Source organism: Pristiophorus japonicus, chromosome 12 (genome assembly GCF_044704955.1).
Source record: "Pristiophorus japonicus isolate sPriJap1 chromosome 12, sPriJap1.hap1, whole genome shotgun sequence".
NCBI classification, from domain to species: Eukaryota; Metazoa; Chordata; class Chondrichthyes; family Pristiophoridae; genus Pristiophorus; species Pristiophorus japonicus.
The window spans coordinates 75,812,742-75,838,044 of record NC_091988.1 but is presented as its reverse complement, the minus strand read 5'-3'; the positions used below and the strand labels follow the sequence as shown (position 1 = coordinate 75,838,044).

At 48.3% G+C, this 25,303-nt stretch overlaps 1 protein-coding gene across 1 annotated transcript in view; it reads right to left on the bottom strand.

Annotated features, from left to right (window-relative positions):
* LOC139276944 (monoglyceride lipase-like) overlaps nucleotides 1–18,496 on the bottom strand; it is a 127,804-nt gene extending 109,308 nt beyond the window's left edge. The window contains exon 1 of the mRNA XM_070894942.1: nucleotides 18,289–18,496. Coding sequence (XP_070751043.1) covers nucleotides 18,289–18,455 — 167 coding nt within the window. The 5' untranslated portion in view covers nucleotides 18,456–18,496. The remainder of the gene's footprint in view (nucleotides 1–18,288) is intronic.
* Nucleotides 18,497–25,303: the final 6,807 nt, after the last annotated feature.

Sequence of the window (25,303 nt, the reverse complement as noted above, 5' to 3'; positions counted from 1 at the left end):
GCTGCCACGTTGCCCATGACGCGTCATGAGGTCTGGATCTGCACGGTCTCTCTGGGAGTCCACCATCGTCTGGTTGGCAATGATGGGCCCCATGGTGTGCGAGAGCTCAGCGCAATGCTGGAGGCAGGCTCCTTACCACTGCCGAGAGGCTCTCGGGCACCTTTGCCATTGCACCTATGATGTCAGAGTGCATGGCCATCACCCTTTGTGTGAATTCCTCCCCATCGAGGTCCTCAACTGAATCCTGTGGAGCAGAACTCGATGCGAATGTGCCCTCTGGGGAGATGGCTCCCGAGGTTTCCTTTCCCCTGGGCCTTGCTGCAGCCTGCTAGACCCCAGTGCATCACTCAGTGCAGACCCCTCTAATAGTCTAACCTCTAAGGAACGTGTAGTGCCAGTATCTGAGCTGGTGCCTGTGGGTGAGTGAAGCAATGATGCAGCTCTTCCTCCACCTGCTCTTCCTCTCCCCCCAGAATATCTTGGTGGGGGGGGGGTTCTTTGGTGCAGGAATGACAGCTTCTGTCTGGGTATCTTAAAGCATAAATGGCACAAGGCTTGCATTAAGGTGAGGGTAGTGGGGCAGGAATGAAGCAAGGAATGCAGACAGTATCAGGAGCTGGAAAGTGGTGAAGCCTTCTGATGTTGGAGCGGTAGGAGGGGGAGTGGTATGAGAAAAGGAGACGGAATAAAGATATCGTTGTTGCCCACTACCATGGCCCACTACCTACGGGCACTCGCTCATCAAGGTCAGAGAGGGGCCACGGTTCAGGTTCCCCATCTCCAGTCCTCTACTGCTCCTGTCTATTACGTATTAATTAAGAGTCCAGCTATGTATGTGGAAGATATGCCTGCCATGGTTGAATCGCTGTGGACGTAGGCAAGGCGTAAGATGAGCATGTGAATGTGAGTATCTGCAGGTGCTTGGTGGTTGAGTGGTGTGGAAATGGTGATTTGCATAGTGTGCAGAGACAGAGGTTGAGAGGCTGATATGGAGGAGGTGTGGAAGCTTGTACTCATCTTCACCACCCGACATAGGTCGTTCAATTTTTTGCGGCACTGGATGAGGCTTCTCTGCACCACAGTGCTGGCCACCACCTCCTGGGCCACATCTTGCCACATGGCACGGAACACCTTCGGTGATGGCTTCCTTCCCGATTTTCTGGTCCGGCGTGGTGTCATTGATCCTTTGGGTGTGTGTTGTGGGCTCGAAAAAGGTGATGTCTGCTGTGGGTTGTTCAGGACAGTCTGAACTGCAGCCTCGTTTGGTCCAGGTGCTTTCTGCAAATTTGTCCATTGTCTAGTTTGACTACAAACACCCTACTCCCTTCTGTAGCTATCACCATGCCCGCGATCCATTTGGGACCATGTCCATAGTTTAGCAGATACACAGAGTCATTCAGATCAATTTCCTGTGACACAGTGCCGCGACCATCGTTTACATTTTGTTGCTGCCGCCTGCTCTCTACCTGATCATGCAGGTTGGGGTGAACCAGCGAGAGTCTGGTTTTAAGTGTCCTTTTCATGAGTAGCTCAGCCGGGGGCACACCTGTGAGCGAGTGGGGTCTCGTGCGGTAGCTGAGCAGTACTCGGGACAGGCGGGTTTGGAGTGAGCCTTCTGTGACTCGTTTAAGGCTCTGTTTGATGGTTTGTACTGCCCGCTCTGCCTGCCCATTGGAGGCTGCTTAAATGGGGCCGAGGTGACATGTTTGATCCCATTGCGGGTCATGAATTCTTTAAAGTCGGCACTGGTGAAACATGGCCCATTGTCACTGACCAGTATGTCAGGCAGGCCGTGGGTGGCAAACATGGCCCTCAGGCTTTCAATGGTGGCGGTGGCGGTGCTTCCCGACATTATTTCACGTTCAATCTATTTTTAAAAAGCATCCACCACCACCAGGAACATTATATCGAGAAACGGGCCCGCATAGTCGACATGGATCCTCGACCATGGTTTGGAGGGCCAGGACCACAGACTTAGTGGTGCCTCTCTGGGCGCGTTGCTCAACTGAGCACATAAGCTGCATTGCCGTACAAAGGACTCTAAGTCAGAGTCGATACCGGGCCACCACACGTGGGATCTGGCTATCGCTTTCATCATTATTATACCCGGGTGTGTGCTGTGGAGATCCGAGATGAACGTCTCCCTGCCCTTTTTTGGTAGCACTACGCGGTTACCCCACAACAGGCAGTCTGCCTGAATGGACAGCTCGTCCTTTCGCCGCTGGAATGGCTTGATTGGTTCTTGCATTTCAACGGGGATGCTGGCCCAGCTCCCATGCAGTACACAGTTTTTTACGAGGGACAGCAGAGGATCTTGGCTCGTCCAAGTCTAATCTGGCGGGCCGTGACAGGTGATTTATCATTTTCAAACGCTTCCATGACCATCAACAAGTTTGCAGGCTGCGCCATTTCCACCCCTGTGGTGGGCAATGGTAGTTGACTGAGAGCATCCGCACAGTTCTCAGTGCCTGGCCTGTGGCGGATGGTATAGCTTTCCGCTGATAGCACGAGTGCCCACCATTGTATGCGGGCTGAGGCATTAGTATTTATCCCCTTGTTTTCAGTGAACAGTGATGTGAGGCGTTTACAGCTCAAATTTGAGGCCAAGCAGATGCTGATGCATTTTCTTTACCCCGAACACACACGCTAATGCCTCTTTCTCAATCATGTTGTAGGCCCTCTCGGCCTTAGACAAGCTCCTGGAAGCATAGGCGACAGGTTGCAACTTCCCTGCAACGTTAGCTTGTTGTAATACACACCCGACTCCGTACGATGACGCGTCACATGCTAGCACAAGTCTTTTACACGGGTTATACAATACAAGCAGTTTGTTGGAGCATAAAATGTTTCTGGCTTTCTCAAAAGCAATTACTTATTTTTTTCCCTATACCCAGTTCTCACCTTTGCGCAATAACGCATCTAGGGGCTCTAAAAGGGTGCTTAACCCCAGTAGGAAGTCACCAAAATAGTTGAGATGTCCCAGGAACGACCGCAGCTCCCTGACGTTCTGTGGCCTGGGCACGTTCCTGAATGCCTCTGTCTTGACGTCTGTGGGCCGAATGCCGTCCGCCGCGATCTTTCTCCCCAAAAACTCCTGTTGCCATGAAGACGCATTTCGACCTCTTCAGCCGCAGCCCAATGCTGGAGGACCTCCTCCAGGTTTTTTAGGTGCTCGGCGGTGTCCCGGCCCTTGACCAATATGTCGTCCTGAAAGACCACGGTGTGTGGTATCGACTTGAATAGGCTCTCCATGTTTCTCTGGAAGATTGCTGCAGCCATCCGAATTCAAAACGGGCATCTGTTGTAGATGAACAGTCCCTTGTGCGTGTTTATGTAGGTGAGGCCCTTTGAAGACTCCTCCTGTTCCTGCACCACGTAGACCGAAGTCAGGTTGAGCTTGGTGAACGTCTTGCCTCCTACTAGCGTCGCAAATAGGTCGTCTGCCTTAGGTAGCGGCTATTAGCCCTGTAGCGAGAAACGATTAATAGTTACTTTATAATCGTCGCAAATCCTGACCATGCCATCAGTTTTGAGTACTGGAACAATCAGGCTGGCCCACTCGCTGAATTCCACTGGGGAGATGATGCCCTCGCGTTGCAGCCTATCCAGCTCGATTTCCACTCCCTCCCTCATCATGTGAGGTACCGCTTGCGCCTTGTGGTAAATGGGTCGTGCCTCTGGGACCAAGTGGATCCGCACTTTCGCCCCGGAAAAGTTTCCAATGCCTGGCTCAAAAAGGGAAGGAAATTTGTTAAGAACCTGGGTACATGAGGTCTCATCAACATGTGATAGCGCTCGGATGTCATCCCAGTTCCAGCGGATTTTGCCCAGCCAGCTCCTTCCAAGCAGTGTGGGGCCATCGCCCGGGACAATCCAGAGTGGCAGTTCGTGCACCGTGCCCTCGTAGGTGACCTTGACCATGGCGCTGCCCAGGACAGTGATAAGCTCTTTGGTGTACGTTCTCAGTTTCGTGTGGATGGGGCTCAGGGCTGGTCTGAGTGCCTTGTTGCTCCACAGTCTCTCAAACATCTTTTTACTCATGATGGATTGGCTAGCGCCAGTGTCCAGTTCCATGGCTACGGGTAAGCCATTCAATTTTACGTTTAGCATTATAGGTGGACATTTCGTCGAAAATCTGTGCATCCCGTGTACTTCAGCATCTGCCTCCTCTCTCTGAGGCTCAAAATTGCTTTGATCCACCATGGACCGATCTTCCTCTGCCACGTGGTGGTTAGCAGGTTTTGCAGAGCTTGCAGCTCGTTTGCAAGCTCGTTGGAGGTGCCCCATTGTTCCACAGCTCTTGCAAACATACCCTTTGAAGCGGCATGAATAGGCTGAATGGAAGCCTCCACAACGCCAACAAAGTATGAATTGCCTTGCATTCATCCTTTGTTGGGGACTCTGAGTCATCTGGGTCACCTGAGGCCTGCTGGCAGTTGCAGACTGGTGGGTTCTGCCCTGTACATTTCTGCTTGCAAACACAGTTCAAGTTAATTTATGAACATTGCTAGCACTTATGTGCTGAGAGATTTATTTGGTGTTATCACTGATGGACATAAATGCCTGTGCTATCACAATGGCCTTACTGAGGGTCGGTGTCTCGACAGTCAAAAGTTTTTATCGGATGGTCTGGTGGCCAATGCCCAGTACAAAAAAGTCTCTGAGCATTTGCTCCAGGTAACCAAGAAACTCACATTGTCCTGCAAGTCGCCTTAGCTCAGCGACGTAGCTCGCCACTTCCTGACCTTCAGATCGCTGGCACGTGTAGAACCGATACCTCGCCATCAGCACGCTCTCCCTTGGGTTAAGATGCTCCCGCAAAGTGTGCACAGCTCCTCATATGACTTATCAATGGGTGTCACCAGAGCCAGAAGATTCTTCAGGAGGTTGTAGGTCGGTGCCCCGCAGACTGTGAGGAGGACTGCTCTCCTTTTCCGCCAGCTCGCTGGCCACAAAGTACTGGTCTAGCCGTTCCACATAGTCTTCCCAGTCCTCAACCTCCGAGAACTTCTCCAGGATGCCCACAATTTGCTGCATCTTTGCGTTGGATTCGTATTCTCGTCGCCAGTTATTGTGTTTCTAACACAGATAAGGCTGCACACAGGGAGGTTAAAGTAACAGTGACCTCAGTCTTTAATAAGACACTCCAGAGTGAGGAACAGGCCTTAGGGGCCGGCTTATATACAGTGCTCCCAAGGGATGCTGGGATATCTTTGGACTTCAGGGGATGAGCTCCCTGGTGGCGGAACATGGGAGTGCATGCTTTACAGATACACAACAAGGTCGATGATCAGCCATGATCTTATTGAATGGCGGAGCAGGTTCGAGGAGCCGAATGGCCTACTCCTGCTCCTAATTATTATGTTCTTATGTTCTTCGACCTCTATGTATTTAGTCATTGAATGGAGGGGTATCCATTTTACCAAAGTGAGCAGTAAAATATTACTTTCAATTACCTTTACTTAAATCCTAATGAAATGATCGATATTACAGGAACAATCCAGATGGCTACAATTGTGAAAAGTTGAGGAAGGGAAAGAATCATTATACAACCATATTCCTCGCACTTTTTTTGTTGTACTGGGAAGTGGGCGTCGCTGGCAAGGTCGGCATTTATTGCCCATCCTTAATTGCTCTTGAGAAGGTGGTGGTGAGCCATCGCCTTGAACCGCTGCAGTCCGTGTGGTGAAGGTTCTCCCACAGTGCTGTTAGGGAGGGAGTTCCAGGATTTTGACCCAGCGATGATGAAGGAACGGCCGATATATTTCCAAGTCAGGCTGGTGCGTAACTTGCAGGGGAACTTGCAGGTGATGATGCTATCATGCGCCTGCTGCCCTTGTCCTTCTGACATCCTTTGTACAAAATAATTTATTGCCAGTGAAATATCTGACTGTATAAGAGCGAGACATGAATCGTTCATCCTTCTTACTGATTATCCCACCATGTTTTGCACGGGGTACAAAGAGATTTGTGTTCAATCCCAGCCAACCTTAATTGGATAAACAGGATTTGCCTGTCAGGCATTCTCAGTTTACACAGGGGGAAGAAACAAAATTATTTCATAACGTTGCAAAAACACTGCAAACGATACTTTCAAGTTAGTCCAGGAAATTCCCGAATAAATAATAATTTAAGAATCACATCCGCGAATGGCTGGGCAGTATATATATCTGACGAAATGTCATTGATCTGAAACGTTAACTCTGTTTCTCTTGCCACAGACGCTGCCTGACCTGCTGAGTATTTCCAGCATTATCTGTTTTCATTTCAGATTCTCAGCACCCGCAGTATTTTGCTTTTGTACATATATATCTAACCTGTTATTAATTAAAAGGAGGCAGTTTAAAAAGATAACACACACAACAGCTTGAAGTTGTACAGCGCTTTTAACATAATAAAATGGGGCGCTTCACACGAGTATCATAAAACAACATTTGACACCGAGCCATATAAGGAGAGATTAGGGCAGATGATCAAAAGCTTAGTCAAAGAGGCAGATTTCAAGGAGGGTCTTAAAAGGAGGAAAGAGAGTGTTGTGTATGCAATAACTCAATAGACTGAATACTGTAAACTCCGAACAGGTACAAACCTGGCTCTACTTTATTAGGGCTCAAAGGGATTACATTACAAGATGGCTGGTCTTTTGTACCTGGGCCGCAAATACATGCGCACAGCCCAATGACCTCCGACAGTGGTGACACCTGGTGGCTAGTAAACCCAAGCATACAAACATGATAATATCCCCCTTTAAGATATCTGTAATGGTCTTTTTACAAATGGAGACGGTCCGGGGCTTTCTGCTCCCCAGTTGAACGTTTCAGTTCAACTCCAGCCTTGGGGTGAGCGTTCTGAATCTGTTATGACTGGGGGCTAGGTAGCCGATCTGATGGGAGTGGCAATGACCATGTCAGGGATTGAAAATCCAGATTCATTGACCATGTCACTGATTGAAAGTCCAGATTCATTGATGACAGCGGAGTCCTCTGATGACTGAGGGTAGGTTGGTCGGTCACTGATTGTGTCTTCCTCAGACTGTTCCGGTTCATCCGTGTGCCGCAGCTTTATCTGATCGACATGTTTTCTGCCTGTCTGCCCATTCTTGAGCTTAACGATAAACTCTCTGTTACCCTCCTTGGCCGTAACAGTACCGGCAATCCATTTGGGACCTTGACCATAATTCAGTACATACACAGAATCATTGATAGAAATGTTGCGTAACACAGTAGCGCGATCATGATACCCTTGGTGGCTTTGATGTCTGTATTCGACACAATTATTCAAATCAGGGTGGACAAGAGAAAGCCAGGTCTTGAGGCCTCTCTTCATCAATAGTTCAGCAGGAGAGACTCCGGTAAGCGTATGGGGTCTTGTCCTGTAGTTAAACAATATGCGTGACAAGCGAGTTTACGGTGAACCTTGAGTTACACGTTTCATACTCTACTTGATGGTTTGGACCGCACGCTCTGCTTGTCCATTGGATGCGGGTTTGAATGGTGCTGACCTCACATGTTTGATACCATTGAGTTTTATGAATTCTTGAAACTCCATACTGGTGAAGCAAGATCCGTTGTCGCTTACAACGATGTCATGCAGACCATGCGTAGCAAACATGACACGAAGGCTCTCAATGGTAGCTGTGGATGTGCTGGATGACATGATTGTACACTCTATCCACTTGGAATAAGCATCCACCACAACTAAGAAATCTTTCCTAGGAAGGGACCTGCAAATTTGATGTGGATCCTGGACCATGGTTTAGATGGCCACGGCCATAGACTCAGCGGCGATTCTGCTGGTGCTTTACTAAGCTGCATGCAAGTGTTGCACGGATGTACACATGATTCCAGATCAACGTCAATTCCAGGCCACCATACTTGAGACTTGCCAATCGCTTTTGATATGTCCTTACTATACAGTATAAATGCACATGAGGCCCATACTTGAGAGAAGATCACTCTGTGACCAGTTACTTTTATTACCAAGACCTCAAGTGATGAAGGTGGGTGGAGCTTCCCCTTTTATACCTGAAAGTCCAGGTTAGGTGTGCCTTCCACAAGTTCACCTGCTTGTGGTCAATGATCTCAAGGTGTACAACTTAGGTCAGCTTATACATGGGTTACAATGATAGTTGAATACATGACATCATCTCCCCCACAAAATCTTATTGGGATCACAGGTTAAGTCTCTCTGGTGGTTTATGCTCCCTTGTAGAGCGCCTGAGTTGGGGCTCCGATTGTTGGATGCTGGCCTGAGTGTCTGCTGTTTGCGGTGCCTCAGGCATTTCCGGACTGCCCACAGTGACTGGGCTCTCCTCCACTTGGTTCCGGTGTTCAGTCACCTGTGCTGGAGTAAACCCTACGTCGTGTTCTTCCTCTGCTTCTTCTATGGGGTTGCTGAACCTCCTTTTAGTTTGATCCACATGTTTGCGGCAGATTTGTCCATTAGTAAATTTAACTACCAAAACCCTATTCCCCTCTTTGGCAATCACAGTGCCTGCAAGCCATTTGGGCCCTGCAGCGTAATTAAGGACAAAAACAGGGTCATTGACATCAATACATTGCGCCTTCGCATTCCTGTCATGGTAGTCACATTGTGACTGACGCCTGCTCTCAACAATTTCTTTCATAGTAGGGTGTATAAGGGATAACCTGGTTCTGAGCGTCCTTTTCATTAGCAGCTCTGCGGATGGAACCCCTGTGAGCGAGTGTGGTCGGGATCTATTGGCCAATGGGAGGCGTGATAAGCGGCTTTGTGGGGAACCCCTTTGGATTCTGAGCATCCCCTGTTGGATTATCTGCACTGCTCGTTCTACTTGGCCGTTTGAGGCCGGCCTTAACGGTGCCATTCTGACATGGTTGATTCCATTGCCTGCCATGAAGTCCTGGAGTTCAGTGCTTGTGAAGCACGGGCCATTGTCGCTGACCAAGATGTCCAGTAGACCACGGGTGGTGAACATTGCCCGTAGACTTTCTACTGTGGCAGAGGATGTGCTTGAATTTAAAATGGCACACTCAATCCATTTGGAGTAGGCGTCTACTACAACCAAACATATTTTTCCCATGAAAGGACCTGCGTAGTCCACATGGATGCGTGACCATTGCTTGGCGGGCCAGGACCAGGGGCTAAGGGGGGCTTCCCTGGATGCGTTGCCCAGCTGAGCACACGTGTTGCACCTGCGAACACAAACTTCCAGGTCTGCATCTATCCCTGGCCACCAAACGTGTGACCTGGCAATTGCCTTCATCATGACAATGCCCGGGTGCTCATTGTGAAGTTCTCTGATAAACACCTCTCTGCCCCTCTGGGGCATGACTACTCGGTTTCCCCACAGTAGGCAATCGGCCTGAATCGAGAGTTCATCCTTGCACCTATGAAATGGTTTAAATTCCTCAGGGCATGCCCCATACGTGGCTGCCCAGTCCCCATTCAGGACACATTTCTTAACTAAAGACAGTAGCGGGTCTTTATTTGCCCAGACTTTAATCTGACGGGCTGTCACAGGTGAGTCTTCGCTTTCGAAAGCTTCAACAGCCATGACCATCTCAGCATCATGCTCAGTTGCCCCCTTAGTGGAGGCTAGTGGGAGCCTGCTGAGTGCATTGGCACAGTTTTCAGTGCCCGGTCTGTGCCGAATTGTGTAGTCATATGCTGCTAACGTAAGTGCCCACCTCTGTAAGCGGGCCGATGCATTCGCATTTATGGCCTTGTTGCTGGCCAAAAGGGACATTAGGGGTTTGTGATCTGCCTCCAGCTCAAATTTCCTGCCAAACAGGCACTGGTGCATTTTTTTACTGCATATACACATGCTAGCGCTTCCTTTTCTGCCTGGGACAGACTTCTGGAGGCATAAGCTACCGACTGTAACTGACCAATTAGCATTCACATGCTGCAACACACACCCGACCCCAGAGGAAGACGTTAGAACAAGTTTCTTACACAGGTCATATAATGTTAACAGTTTGTTGGAGCATAACAAACGTGCTCTATCAAAAACCCTTTCCTGGCTGTCCCCCCAGACCCAATCGCGACCTTTGCGTAGGAGCACGTGTAGCGGCTCTAAAAGCGTGCCAATTTGGGAATAGTGTTACCAAAATAGTTCAGGAGCCCCAGGAACGAACGCAGCTCCGTCGTGTTACGGGGTCTGGGTGCTCTCTGGATCGCTTCTGTTTTGGACGCAGTGGTTCTGATCCCGTCTGCTGCTACCCTCCTCCCCAGGAATTCTACCTCTGGAGCTAAGAAGACGCACTTCGCCTTTTTCAGTCGCAGCCCTACCCAGTCCAGTCTGCGTAGCACCTCCTCCAGGTTGTGGAGGTGTTCTTCAGTATCGAGACCCGTGACGAGGATGCCGTCTTGAAAAACTACCGTCCTTGGAATCGACTTGAGGAGGCTTTCCATATTTCGCTGAAAGATCGCGGCGGTCGAACGAATCCCAAACGGACATCTATTATACTCAAACAACCCCTTGTGTGTTGTGATGGTGGTCAGCTTCTTAGACTTACTCGCCAGCTCCTGGGTCATGTAAGCTGAGGTCAGGTCCAATTTTGAAAAAAGTTTGCCACTGGAAAGCGTCGCAAAGAGGTCCTCCGCTCTCGGTAGCGGGTACTGGTCTTGGAGTGACACCCGATTGATGGTGGCCTTGTAATCGTCACATATCCTGACAGACCCATCCGCCTTGAGCACCGGCATGATCGGGCTCGCCTAGTCACTGAATTCGATTGGCGAGATGATGCCTTCCCTCAGCAGCCAGTCCAATTCGCATTCTATCTTTTCCCGCATCACGTACGGCACCGCTCTGGCCTTGTGGTGTTCTGACCTGGCGTCTCGGTTTATGTGGATCACTACCTTGGCCCCCATGAAAGTGCTGATGTCGGATTGAAATAATGAGTCAAATTTGTCCAGGACCTGTGAGCATGATACTCGCTCCACAGAAGAATTGCATTGACATCGCCCCAATTCCAGTTCATGACAGCAAGCCAACTCCTCCCCAGCAGTGCGGGACCGTCCCCCGGGAGAATCCAGAGCGGCAACCCGTTCTTCGAATCTTTGTGGGTCACGACTACCGTGGCGCTGCCTAGCACCAGAATTATCTTCTTTGTATATGTCCGTAGCTGTGCGTCAATCGGCAATAATTTTGTCCTCCTGGCCTTGGACACCCACAACCTTTTGAACTGTTTGATACTCATCAGGGACTGGCTGTCTAGCTCCAATAATACTGGGATGCCGTTGAGGAGCACTTTCATCATTATCGGTGGCGTCCTGGTATATGAACTGTATATGTGCTCCACATGAACTCGCTGAACTTCAGCTTCGTGATTTCCCCCAGTATTCATTTGGCCTCGTAGGGCTTACATCGGGCCCATCCTCCTCGTACATCAACCTGGCTGCAGGCTTCCTGCACATATGCGCCAAGTGACTGCTGACGTTGCAGTTTCTGCAGGTATATTGCTGATACCTGCAAGCTCTGGCTGGGTGTTTGCTTCCACACCTCCAGCATGAGCTGGAGGCCCCGTTGTTGGAAACAAAAGGTCCATTACCAGTCGATCGTTTCTGACTGTCTCTGTAACTGTCCTTAAGCGCACCATTAACAGGTGTTGATGGCCCCATTACTGGCCGCATTGTCCATTACGCTGGCATGAATTGCTGTTCAGCTAGCCATTGTCTCTGTTAAATTCCCCCTTTGGGTTCGACTACATGCTCGGGCATATCCGATTGCCCTTGTCTACCTAGAGAACTGTGTGCTGCATTAACAATGTTGACTCCCTGGTCATTTGCTGCATTTGAGCCAAGATTTTTGTCATACATCATTCTGGTCTCTTCCTCCCCTGAGATAAATGTCTGGGCTATCAGAGCCGCCGCTTCCAAGGTCAAGTCTTTGGTCTCAATCAGCTTAATGAAAACCCTAGCGTGCCCGATGTCCTCAATAAAAAAGTCTTGCAGCATCTCTGCTCTGCATGCATCTGTGAACTTACATAGGCTTGCCAGTCGCCGGAGATCTGCCACGAAGTCAGGAACGCTTTGCCCTTCTCGCCGCCGGTGCATGTAAAACCGGTGTCTCGCCATGTGCCTGCTGCTCGCCGGTTTAACGTGTTCCCCGAGCAACTTACCGAGCTCTTCAAAAGTCTTGTCCGCCGGCTTCTCTGGCACCAGAAGGTCCTTCATCAGGGAGTACGTTCTGGATCCACAAACCGTCAGGAGATGAGCCCTGCGTTTGTCGGCCGAATCCTGTCCCAGCCATTCCTTAGTGATGAAACTTTGCTGTAGTCTCTGAATAAAATCGTCCCAATCATCACCAACACAGTACCTCTCATCTGTGCTGCTCGTGGCCATGCTCGCCTGGTTTAAATCTCAGTTTCTCATCGCCAATAATATGTTCTTACTATACAGTACAAATGCACACAAGGCCCATACTAGAGAGAAGGTCATTCTGTGACCAGTAATCTTTATTAGCCAGCACTGAAGTGGAGAAGATGGGTGGAGCTTCCCCTTTTATACCTAAAAATCCAGGTTAGGAGTGTCTCCCACAAATTCACCCCCTTGTGGTCAATGTTCTCAAGGTGTACAACTTAGGTCAGCTTATACATGGGTTACAATGATAGTTTAATACATGACAGCTTTCATCATGACAATACCAGGATGGTGCTATGTAGATGATGCACAAATTTCTCTCTGCCTTTCTTGGCATAACAACACGATTACCGCAGTATACAATCTGATTGAATGGGTAGTTCATCTTTGCCACGGATGTAAGGTTTGGCCTCCTCACACATTTGCTTGGGTATGGCAGACCAATCACCACTAAGGATACAACGTTTCACAACTGATAATATCAGGTCCTGGCTGATCCAGGTCTTAACTTGTTGGGCCGTGACAGGGGTTCCTTCACTTTCAAAAGCATCCATGACTGACAGTAGGTCTGCCGGCTGTGGCATTTCCACCTCCGGTGTGGGCAATGGCAGACGGCTCAATGCATCGGCACAATTCTCAGCGGCAGGTCTATGGTGAACGACATAATCACAGGCAGATAATGTCAGCGCCCATCTCTGGATGCGGGACGACGCATTGGTATTGATACCTTTGTTTTCCGAAAACAATTAAATGAGTGGCTTGTGATCTGTTTCCAGTTCAAACCAAAGACCAAACAGGTACTGATGCATCTTTTTAACCCCATACACACAGGCTAGTGCTTCTTTCTCTACCATGCTGTAGGCTCTTTCTGCCTTTGACAAACTTTTTGTAGCATATGCAACAGGTTGTAATTTACCCAACTCATTAGCTTGTTGGAGCATGCAACCAACTCCATATGACGAAGCAGCACAGGCCAATGCTAGATGCTTACATCGATCATAATGTACCAACAGCTTGTTAGAGCAAAGCAGATTAGTAGCTTTCTTAAAAGCTCTATCTTGAAATGCACCCCAAACCCAGTTGTCGCCTTTTCTTAGCAGCATGTGCAGTGGCTCTAATAAGGTGCTTAATCTCGGTAAGAAATTACCAAAGTAGTTGAGCAGACCAAGCTCCGTCACATTCTGAGGCTTGGGTGCATTTTTGATGGGCTCGGTTTTCGAGTCCGTAGGCCTGATACCATCAGCAGCAATTTTCCTCCCCAGGAATTCGACTTCCGGTGCCATGAAGATGCACTTCGAGCGTTTCAGTCGGAGTCCCACTTTTTCCAGACAATGTAAAACCGCTTCCAAGTTGTTCAGATGTTCAGCGGAGTCACGACCTGTGACCAGTATGTCATATTGGAACACGACAGTTCTGGAGACGGACTTCAGTAGACTCTCCATGTTCCTCTGAAATATGGCTACAGCCGAGCGAATTCCAAAAGGGTACCTGTTGTAGATAAACAGTCCTTTATGAGTGTTGATGCACGTAAGTTTCTTCGACATGTCAACCAGCTCCTATGTCATTTAGGCCGACGTCAGATCCAGTTTTGTGAATGACTTCCCCCTGGCTAGCGTTGCAAACAGGTCATCAGCCTTCGGTAATGGATCCTGTTTCGAAACTCGGTTGAGCATAACCTTGTAGTCTCCACAATTCCGGACAGTGCCATCACTCTTCAACATGGGAGCAATGGCGCTGGCCCATTCATTAAATTTGACCGGTGATATGATCCCTTCACGCTGGAGTCTGTCCAGTTTGATTTCAACCTTCTCCCTCATCATGTATGGAACCTCCCGAGCTTTATGATGGACGGGTCTTGCATCCGAGTCCATGTGGATCTGCACCTTGGCTCCTGTGAAATTGCCGATGCCTGGTTCAAACTGCGAGGGGAACTTGCTCAGCACTTGAGCACATGGAGTATCCTCCTCCTTCGACAACGCTTTGATCTTGTTCCAGTTCCATTTGATTTTTTCTAACCAGTTCCTGCCGAACAGTATTAGACACTGCCTGGAACAATCCATAACGGTAAATCGTGAACTGCACCATCATACGACACCTTGATTACAGCACTGCCAATCACCGTTATGAGTTCTTTAGTGTACGTAAGCAACTTGACATTAGCTGGACTCAGCTTAGGCCTCACAGCCTTAGTATCCCACTGCCTGTCGAATGTCCTCTGGCTCATTATTAATTGACTCGCACTCGTGTCCAATTCCATCGATACTGGCACACCATTAAGTTTTACATTAATCATTATCGGTTGGCTCTTTGTTAGGAACGAATACAGTCCGTACACTTCTTCCTCTGGTATCTCGGATTGCATATCTGGATCCGCGCTAGACTGGTTATCATCCTCCACGTGATGTGTCGCAGCATGCTTGCTCAGTTGCGGACACATGCGCTGGAGATGCCCCACTCTCGAACAGCCTTTGCAAATGTACTGTTTAAACTGATACTGATGATGCCGATGAATTCCCCCACAACACCAACACGGTGATATCGCATTCATTCCCATTGGCGGACTTTGAGCAGCCACGGGTTTCGCGTTCGCAGTCGGGTAGGCCCTGCCATACTATCTTGTTTACAGTACTTGCCGAGTTCCGATTTTTCAATGAGACCTGCTTTAAGCTTTTGTCGGTCATTATGCATGTTTGGGCAATCATGATGGCCTTGCTCAAATCCAGTGTCTCCGCCGCCAGTAGCTTACGCAGGATCACCTCGTGGTTGATGCCGATTACAAAGAAGTCCCGCAGCATGTCTGCCAACGCAGTTTCATACTTACATGGTCCAGCTAGACGTCTTGGGTCGGCAACGAATTCCGATACATCCTGGCCCTCAGAATGAACGTGCGTATAGAATCGATATCTTGAGATGATGCTGCCTTCATCTGATTTGAGATGGTCACATACCAGAGCACACAATGTTTCATAGTCCTTGTCCGTTGGACTTAAGGGCGAGAGGAGATTCTTTCTGAGTCCATAGATTTTCGGACCGCAAACCGTGAAGAGGACCGCCCGACGCCGAACTGCGTCTGCCTCTTCCTCCATTTTGTTGGCCACTAAATACTGGTTCAAGCCGGCTACAAAGTCTGCCCAATCTTCTCCCTCCATGAATCGCTCCAGAATTCTAAATTCCAAATGCTCCTTTTTGCATGCAAAGGTTCTTGTTACCTCGTCGCCAAATGCTGTGTATGCAAAAACTCAATAGACAGAATACTGTTATCTCCAAATAGGTATAAACCCAGCTGTACTTTATTAGGGCCCAAAGTGATTACATTACAAGGTGGCTGGCCTTTGATACCTGGGCCGCATAGCCCAATGACCTCCGACAGTGGTGCCATCTGGTGGCTAGTAAACCTAAGCATACATACATGACAGAGAGGTAGAGATGCAAAGAGATTTAGGGAGGGAATTACAGAGCTTAGGGCCCAGGCAGCTGAAGGCACGACCACCAATGATTGAGCAATTAAAATCAGGGATGCTCATGAGACCAGAATGAGAGGAGCATACAAAACTCAGGGGCTTGTGGGGATGGAGGAGATAAGAACATAAGAGTTAAGAGCAGGAGTAGGCCATGTGACCCTTTGAGTCTGCTCCGCCGTTTAATAAAATAATGGCTGACCTTCGACCTCAACTCCACTGTCCCGCTCGATCCCCATATCCCTTGCTTCCTCTAGAGTCCAAAATCTATCTATCTCAGCCTTGAATATACTCAACAACTGAACATCCACAGCCCTTTGGGGTAGAGTATTCCAAAGATTCACAACCCTCAGAGATTGCAGAGATAGGGAGCAGCGAGGCCATGGAGGGATTTGCAAACAAGGATGAAAATTTTAAAATCAAAGCGTTGCTTAACCGGGAGCCAATGTAGGTCAGTGAGCACAGGGGTGATGGGCTATGTTCCCTGTCATTTTTTTGGCCCTGTTCAGCCCCTTTAAGTGGCTGTGTGGGCCATTCAAATTACCGCACGTGTGGTTTTTACATTGAAATGCCGGCTGTGCGGGTTCCCTGTAGCAGTACGCGGCCATGGCCACACATCTAACAGGAAACACAGGGTTGTGCGGGAATTTGTGCAAGTTTTGGATCACCTCAAGTGTATGGAGGGTAGAACGTGGGAGGCCAGCCAGGAGTGTGTTGGAATAGTCAAGTCTAGAGGTAACAAGGACATGGATGAGGGCTTCAGTAGTAGATGAGCTGAGACAGAGGCGGGTGCGGAGGGACGGGCGAGGGAAATGTGCGATGTTACGGAAATGGAAATAGGCAGTTTTAGGGCTTTGCTCTTCCCAATATTTAATTGGAGAAAATTTCTGCTCATCCAGAACTGGATGTCGGACAAGCAGTCTGACAATTTAGAGACAGTGGAGTGGTCAAGAGAAGTGGTGGTGAGGTAGAGCTGGGCATCGTCAGCATACAGATAGAAACTGATGTGGTGTTTTTGGGTGATGTTGCCAAGGGGCAGCGTGTAGATGAGGCATAGGATGGGGCTAAGGATAGATCCTTGGGGGGCACCAGAGATAACAATGTCTGAGTTGGAAGAGAAGCCATTGCAGGTGATTCTTTGGCTACAATTAAATAGATAAGAATGGAACCAGGTGAGTGCAGTCCCACCCAGCTGGATGTCAGTGGAGAGGTGTTGGAGAAGGATGGAATGGTCAACCGTGTCAAAGGCTGCAGACAGGTCAAGAAGAATGAGGAGGGATGGTTTACCTTTGTCACAGTCATAATAAGATGTAATTTGAGACTGTAGCAGGGACGGAAACCTGATTGGACGGATTCAAACGTGGAGTGCTGGGAAAGATGGGCACGGATTTGGGTAGCGACATGTTCCAAGGACTTTGGAGAGGAAAGGGAGGTAGGAGATGGGGTTTGCAAGGCCGGAGGAGTTCAGTTGTTTTTTTGTGGAGAGTGGTGATGGCAGATTTTAAGGAGGGGGACAGTACCTCAGGAGAGAGAACCGTTAACACTATCAGTTAACATAGGACTCAGAAAAGGAAGTTGGGTAGTCAGTTTGGTGGGAATAGGGTCAAGGGAGCAGGAAGCAGGTCACGTAGACAGGATGAGTGAAGAGAGGTCATGAGGGGTGATGGGAGAGAAACTGGAAAGAGACGAGTGTTCAGGGATAGGATGGGGGGAACCTTAGAGGAAGTTTACCCCGGTGGGCTAGGGGAAGAAGGGAAGTGGCAGAGGCAGCTGATCGGATGGTCTCAATCTTAGAGGCAAAGAAGTACATGAGCTCCTCGCACTTGTTGGAGGCGAGTGTGGAGGAGGCAGAGGAGAGGGGTTTAAGAAGACTGTTTGCAGTAGTGAAAAGAAGCCAGGGATTATCTTTGCATTCCAGAATTATCCTGGAATAATGAGCAATTTTGGCAGAGCGAGCAGGACCCGATAGTGCTTTACGTGGTACAGCCAGATCTGGCGTGAATGGCTAAACCAGTTGTCCGCCACATCCGTTCAAGTCTGTGATTAGTCCTTGGACTGAAGGGAGCGAAGATGAGGAGCATACCAGGGGAATGGCTAAGGTGTGAGAGAGTAATAGTTTCAATCAGGACTAGGCCATCAAAGGTGGTGGTGAGGATGTGGTTGAGCACTTCGGTAGCAGCAGAAATGTCCTGGTGAATGGTCGGCCCAAGGCTGGCATAATTGGGATTTTGTAAGTGAATTATGATCTCTTGTGGGGGCCTTGAAACATTGCCTGATACCCGAGATCAATGTCACTTGCCCCGCCCAACTCTTTCCTCCCCTGTTTAAACTCGGGGGGGGGGGGCGGATGAAATTGCATCTACATAATACATATGCATAATATAATTGCATCTGCATATGAAAAACTCACTCAACAACCGAGTGCCATTAAGTTAAACCAGAACCAAAAGCCTTTTCTTGTTTTTCTATTGAAGCTAAAGCTAACCTGGGCTGGGTTTTTGGCATCCAATATCTGCAGAATAAGTAATTCCCATCTGCGTTGATTAAATGCGGCAGGTCCCTGTAAAACACGCCTTGAGGTGTCACCCGGTCATCCGGTTCCTGCGACTTCCCAAGGCAACACCAATAGCAACAGTGTGATTTAGCACACATCTCGTTAAAAAAGGGAGACAGAACAAGTCGACGAGTTACATCTTCCTTCTTTCTTTGAATGATTAAGAAACATTGTAGCCATAATAACTCTCCATGGAGTCACGCCCTTTGCCCCGGTGACACATCACAATCCATGTGTGAAACACACGCCGCAGAACACAGCACCAACCTCAAATTATTACACGTAACGGATCGCGAAACAATCAGACAACACACGGGAATTCTTATTGCGATATCAAGACGCGCCTGCTTTTTGTTTCAAGTCCCTTCACCCTCACTTGCCCACAAACCCCCTAAAAGGCTGTTAAGTCTTTTGAAAAAAAACGCTCCCTTCCCTCTCACGCAGAATTGCAGAGTGTGAAACCAGAGCGACTGCCTCCTTTGCTAATTTGGTATTTTGTTTCAAAAAAGAGAGAGACAGACCCGGGTACAAGGAGAAGGTAGCACTTTGTGCTCATGTATGTACACACGCCAGCTTTCATCCCCTTAAACCTTGAATAAATAAGGACACATTACACACTACACTGATAAATCCAATACATTAGTCCCCAGACACAACTATTTTGAGCATAACTTTAAATCAAGTGCCCCCTTTTGGTGAGGTTAATTAGGAATCCAGATGTAGATAATTGGGAATCCAGATTTGGCTAATTGAAAAGCCAGATGTGGTTAATTGCATATCTGATTAGTAGATTTTTTAAATGAGTAATAGATTGTCATTGGGCATGTAATCTCAATATTCCTGTTCACGGAGGACATGCATGTGAACTTTAACCTTTCTGTTGGTAAAAAAGTGAGATGAGAAGCAGAATGTGCAAGTGTTTTTTTGATCGTTGTGCATGCTTCACTTCCTTGGTTACTGAATGGTGGAAGATGTTTGTTAAGTCAAGTACATTTACCTGTATTGGATGTGAGGCTTTTTCCACTGGCTAAAACAGTGTCACCCACAGCTGTGGCTACTCAGTGGTTTTTACTGGACAGCGCTGGGCTAGACAAAACATACTCCACCGTCAGAGCCAGAGGCTGGTGGAAATCAGCTTTGCGATTTGGCCTAATGCAGAGAGTAATGGGCAAGCCATCTTCTAAAGAAAAGAAAGACAATTTTGGGCGAGAAATTCAATGAATAGCGCCGCTAAGTGCTTACTGGCTGGGCGCCGTGCTAACAGCGCCTCCTGTAAACCTGAGTGCAGGTGTGGCTGTGCTCTCTAGCGCCACCCACTTGCTGACATCAGTGACTGTGCAACGCCCCGTTAGTGCCCAGACACGAACTTCAGTGGGATCGCCTGCCTTACCGCCTGGCACTAATCGCGGCAGAAAAAGCAGGCGTTCACAGCTGTCCGGGGGCGCTGATTAAAGGGCTCAGCAGTTGGGTCTTTATCAGTTAAGAAACTGAGATGTGCTTGCACTTTATTTCCATTGATTTCACTTTCTTTACTGTCTAACGCTCTTCCTGATGTTCAAATTAGCTCCCTTGCATTTGTTTCTAAGTGTTAAGGTGCTCCAGCTAACGTTCCCTTTAAGCACCAGGATGCTGGTATTGCAGCGCCAGAACTTCGGCAGCGCTCCTGCGCCAGCGCCCCGTGATTCCAGTTTAGCGCCCTAAGAGAAGTGTGGAACGCTTCCCTTAGTGCGTCACTCCACTCTTGGGGTTGGATTTTCATAGAAACATAGAAATCTACAGTGCAGAGGAGGCCATTTCGGTCCATCGTGTCAGCGCCGGCCGACAAAGAACCACACGGCTCTCGGTCAGCAGCCCTGAAGGTTACATATAAACCGATGAACAATGAACAATGGTGGGAAGGTAAAGAGCATCCGGCCCAACCAGTCCGCCCCACACAACTGTGGCACCTCTTGCACCGCAACATTCTACACTCCACCCCAAGCAGAGCCATGCGATCTCCTGGGAGAGACAGAAAACCAGGTAAAAACCCAGGCGAGTTGGGGAAAAAATCTGGGAAAATTTCTCTCCGACCAATACAGATGATCGAAACTAGTCCAGGAGATCACTCTCGTCGTATTCGATTCCCTGCAGTACTTACCATCGTATCTGCGCCAGCCAACAAGAGGTTATCCAATCTAATCCCACTTACTAGCTCTCGGTCCATAACCCTGCAGGTTACGGCACTTCAAGTGCCCATCCAAGCACCTTTAAAATGTGCTGAGGGTTTCTGCATCCACCACCCTTCCAGGCAGTGAGTTCCAGACCCCCACAATCCTCTGCGTGAAGAAGCATCCCCTCAAATCCACTCTGAACATTCCACCAACCATCTTAAACCTATGCCCCCTCGTAATAGATCCCTGCACCAAACGAAATAGGCTCTTGCTATCCACTATAAACAGGCTCCTCAAAATTTTATACATCTCAATGAGATCTCCTCCCAGCCTCCTCTGTTCCCAAGAGAGCAAACCCAGCCTATTCAATCTGTCCTCATAGCTAAGATTCTCCATTCCAGGCAGCATCCTCATAAATCTCCTCTGCACCCTCTCCAGTGTAATCATGTCCTTCCTATAATATGGCGACCAGAACTGCACGCCGTATTCCAGCTGTGACATAACCAGAGTATTATACAATTTAAGCATAACCTACCTGCTCTTGTATTCTATGCCTTGACCAATAAAGGCAAGCATTCTGTATGCCTTCTTAACCACCTTATCCACCTGGCCTGCTGCTTTCAGGGATCTGCGGACAAGCACTCCAAGGTCCCTTTGTTCATCTACACTTCTAAGTGGCCTATCATTTAATGTGTATACCCTTTCCTTAGTAGCCCTCCTGAAGTGCATTACCTCATACTTTTCCGAATTAAATTCCATTTGCCATTGTTCTGCCCACCTGACCAGTAGATTGATATCCTCCTGCATTTCATGACTTTCCTCTTCATTATCAACCACACAGCCAATTTTAGTGTCATCTGCAAACTTCTTAATCATACCCCCTATATTCAAATCTAGATCATTGATGTATACCACAAAAAGCAAGGGACCCAGTACTGAGCCCTGCAGAACCCCACTGGAAACATCCTTCCAGTCAGAAAAACATCCATCAACCATTACCCTTTGCTTCCTGCCTCTGAGCCAATTTTGGATCCAACTTGCCACTTTGCCCTGGATCCCATGGGCTTTTACATTCGTGGCCAGTCTGCCATGTGGGACCTTATCAAAAGCTTTGCTAAAGTCCATATACACTCCATCGTACGCACTGCCCTCATCGACTCTCCTGGTTACCTCCTCGAAAAATTAAATCAGTTAGTCAAACACAATCTTCGCTTAACAAATCCATGCTGACTGTCCCTGATTAATCCTTGTCTTTCTAAATGTAGATTTATCCTGTGTTTCAGGATTTTTTCCAATAATTTTTCCACCACTGAGGTTAGGCTGACAGGCCTGTAATTACTCGGCCTATCCCTTTCTCCCTTCTTAAACAAGGGTACCACATTAGCAGTCCTCCAGTCCTCTGGCACTGCGCCCAAATCCAAAGAGCACTGGAAAATGATAGTTGAGGCCTCTGCTATTTCCTCTTTTACTTCACTCAACAGCCTGGGATACATTTCATCCAGGTCTGGGGACAGCCTGGGGACTTATCCACTTTCAAAGCTCTTAATACCTCTTCTCTCACTATGTTTATTTCATCCAGAATTTCACACTCTTCCTCAATAACAGTATCTGCATTGCCCCTTTCCTTTGTGAAAACTGACGCAAAGTATTCATTAAGAATCACACCAACATTTTCTGCCTCCATTACCCTCATGGTCTCTAATAGGCCCTCATGGTCTCTAATAGGCCCTACGCTTTCTTTAGTTATCCTCATGCTCTTAATATATTTAAAGAACATCTTTGGGTTTTCCTTAATTTTACTTGCCAAGAATTTTTCATGCTCTCTCTTAGCATTCCTAATATCCTTTTAAATTTTGCCTCTGAACTTTCTATATTCCTCCAGAGATTCAGCCATCAGTATATGACATAAGCTTCCCTTTTTTTCTTTATCCTCTCCTGTAAGTCCCTGGACATCCAAGGGGCTCTAGAATTGTTATTCCCAGCCTTTTTCTTTAAGGGCACATGTTTGGCCTGAGCCTTCCGGATCTCCTCCTTGAATGCCTCCCACTGTTCCGACACTGATTTACCTACAAGTAGCTGTTTCCAGTCCACTATGGCCAAATCACTTCTCAACTTAGAAAAGTTAGCTTTTCCCCAATTTGGGACTTTTATTTCTGGTCTATCCTTATCCTTATCCATAACTACCTTGAATACCACTGAATTATGGTCACTGGCACCCAAGTGTTCTCCCACTAATACCCCTTCCATCTGCCCAGCTTCATTCCCCAAAACTAAATCCAAAATCGCCCCCTCCCATGTTGGGCGTGTTACATACTGACTAAAAAATGTCCTCTTGAATGGATTTTAAGAATTCTGCACCCTTTATACCCTTCACACTATATTTGTCCCAATCAGTATTAGGATAGTTGAAATCCCCTACTATTACTGACCTATGGTTTTTGTACATCACAGAAATTTGCCTGCATATTTGCTCTTCTATCTCCCACTGTTTGGGGTCTTTACTACATGCCCAGCAGGGTGATCGACCCTTTTTTATTTTTCGGTTTGACCCATATGGCCTCATTTGATGATCCCTCTAACATATCATCTCTCTTCACAGCTGTAATAGTTTCTTTAATCTTGGAATATTGAGCTGCCAACCCTGCCCTTCTTTCAGCCAAGTCTCTGTAATGGCTATAATGTCATACTCCCAAGTATCTACCTGTGCTCTCAGCTCATCCACCTTATTTGCTATACTCCTTGCATTGAAGTATATACCATTTAGCACAGGAAGACCTCCTTGATTACTACTTACCAACCCTTGTTTCCTCTGTCTTACAGTTCACTTTCTACATTCTTGCTTTCCAATTTTAGCTTTACTTCGTTCCTTATTGAATTTTTTCTCAGGTTCCCATCGCCCTGCCAAGCTAGTTTTAACTCTCCGCAACAGCAGTAGCAAATCTCCTCGTGGGGATATTGGTCCCGGTGCTGTTGAGGTGCAACCCGTCCGGTTTGTACAGGTCCCATCTCCCCTAGAAGTGGTCCCAATGCTTGAGAAGTTTAAAGCCCTCCCTCCAACACCAACTTTCCAGTCACGCATTCATCCTCTCTATCCTTCTATTCTTGTACTCATTAGCACGTGGCACCGATAGTAACCGTTGAGGCCCTACCCTTTAATTTTTCTCCTAGCTCCTTAAATCCTGCTTGCAGGATCTCATCCATCTTTCTACCGATGTCATTGGTCCCGATATGGACCACGACCTCTAGCTGTTTACCCTCTCCCCCAGAATGCCCTGCGTCCGCTCTGTAACATCCTTGACCGTGGCACCAGGGAGGCACCATACCATCCTAGAGTCATGTCTATGGCCGCAGAAACGCCTCTCGATTCCTCTAACTATTCAATCTCCTACAACTACAGCTCTGTTATTCTTCATCCCTCCCCCCCATTGCAGCTGAGCCATGCGTGGTGCCTTGGGCTAGGCTCTGGCTGCACTCCCCAGAGGCACCATCGCCCCCACCAGTGCTGAAAAGAGAATATTGGTTGGAAAGCAAGATGGACTCAGCAGGGGACTCCTGCACTACCTGCCTAGCATTCTTCCTCCGTCTGGTGATCACCCACTTCCCCTCTACCTGCATGCTTTTAAACTGCGGGGTGACCACCTCCTGAAACGAGTTATCCACGTAGCTCTCAGCCTCGTGGATGCACCGTAGTGACTCCACCCGCTGCTCAAGCTCCAAAATGCGGAGCTCGAGTGGTTGAAGCCGGAGAAACCTCCTGCACACATGGTGAAGAATCCAGGACTTCCCACGACATGCATTCCACAGGACTGAGCTGCCCTGCCATCCCTCTAATTAGACTTATCTGATTAAAAAGAGAAAGAAAGATACTTACCAATCAAACAGCCAATCACTTACCTGCCCAGACAAGGGCTGTGAGCTCTTCGCCAGAAGTGAACTCCTCGCCGACCTCCGGCCCTCCTGCTCCTCGTACTCCTGATCTCCCGAACTGACTGAACTCTCGGGCCTCCCGAACTGTCGGACCTCCCAAACTCAGAGATAAGCTGAGAAAAATGCCAGGATCATCTGACATTTCGGATGATTTGCGTCCCATTTAGCGCCTGGTCGGGGCACAAAAATGATTTTTTTTTTGGCGTTAAGCGAGGCACACACGATTTTGTGCATGGGCGGAATTTTCGCCAGTGGTTTTGCAGTGTGGCCGCTTTTTTGACCATCATGCATCACTGTGCTAGCGCCCCAGGCGGAACTTTCGAGCATATTGCCCGATTTAGCGTCCGCCCGGGAACCCGCCAGCAAAATGCAGTCGGACCCAGCGTGCACCAGGTGCTAACGGCGCCATCTTGAAAACAGAGGAGAAAGTCGGAGTTCTGAGTGATTAATCATAGCTGACATATTTATACGGCATCGAGCTGGAAGAAGGCTTAGTGATGATAATTTTCAACGTAATCGAAGAGGTCGCAGACATATGGGGAGGAGGCCTTACCCCCCATGAGTTTACAGGGAACATCGCTCATACCTGCAACTCTCTGAGGCACAATACAGTAGAAGGCTGCGCTTCCGAAAAGAGGTGGTCACAGAGATGCCAGCTCCTACAACCAGACCTACAGCCTACTCATCATCATAGGCAGTCCCTTGGAATCGAGGAAGACTTGCTTCCACTCTTAGCATGAGTTCTTCGGTGGCTGTACAGTCCAATACGAGAACCACAGTCCCTATCACAGGTGGGACAGATAGTTGTTGACTATCTGTCAACAGGACTGCACTGCCCGTCGAGGTGAAGGTGACTGTGGTACTTGCCT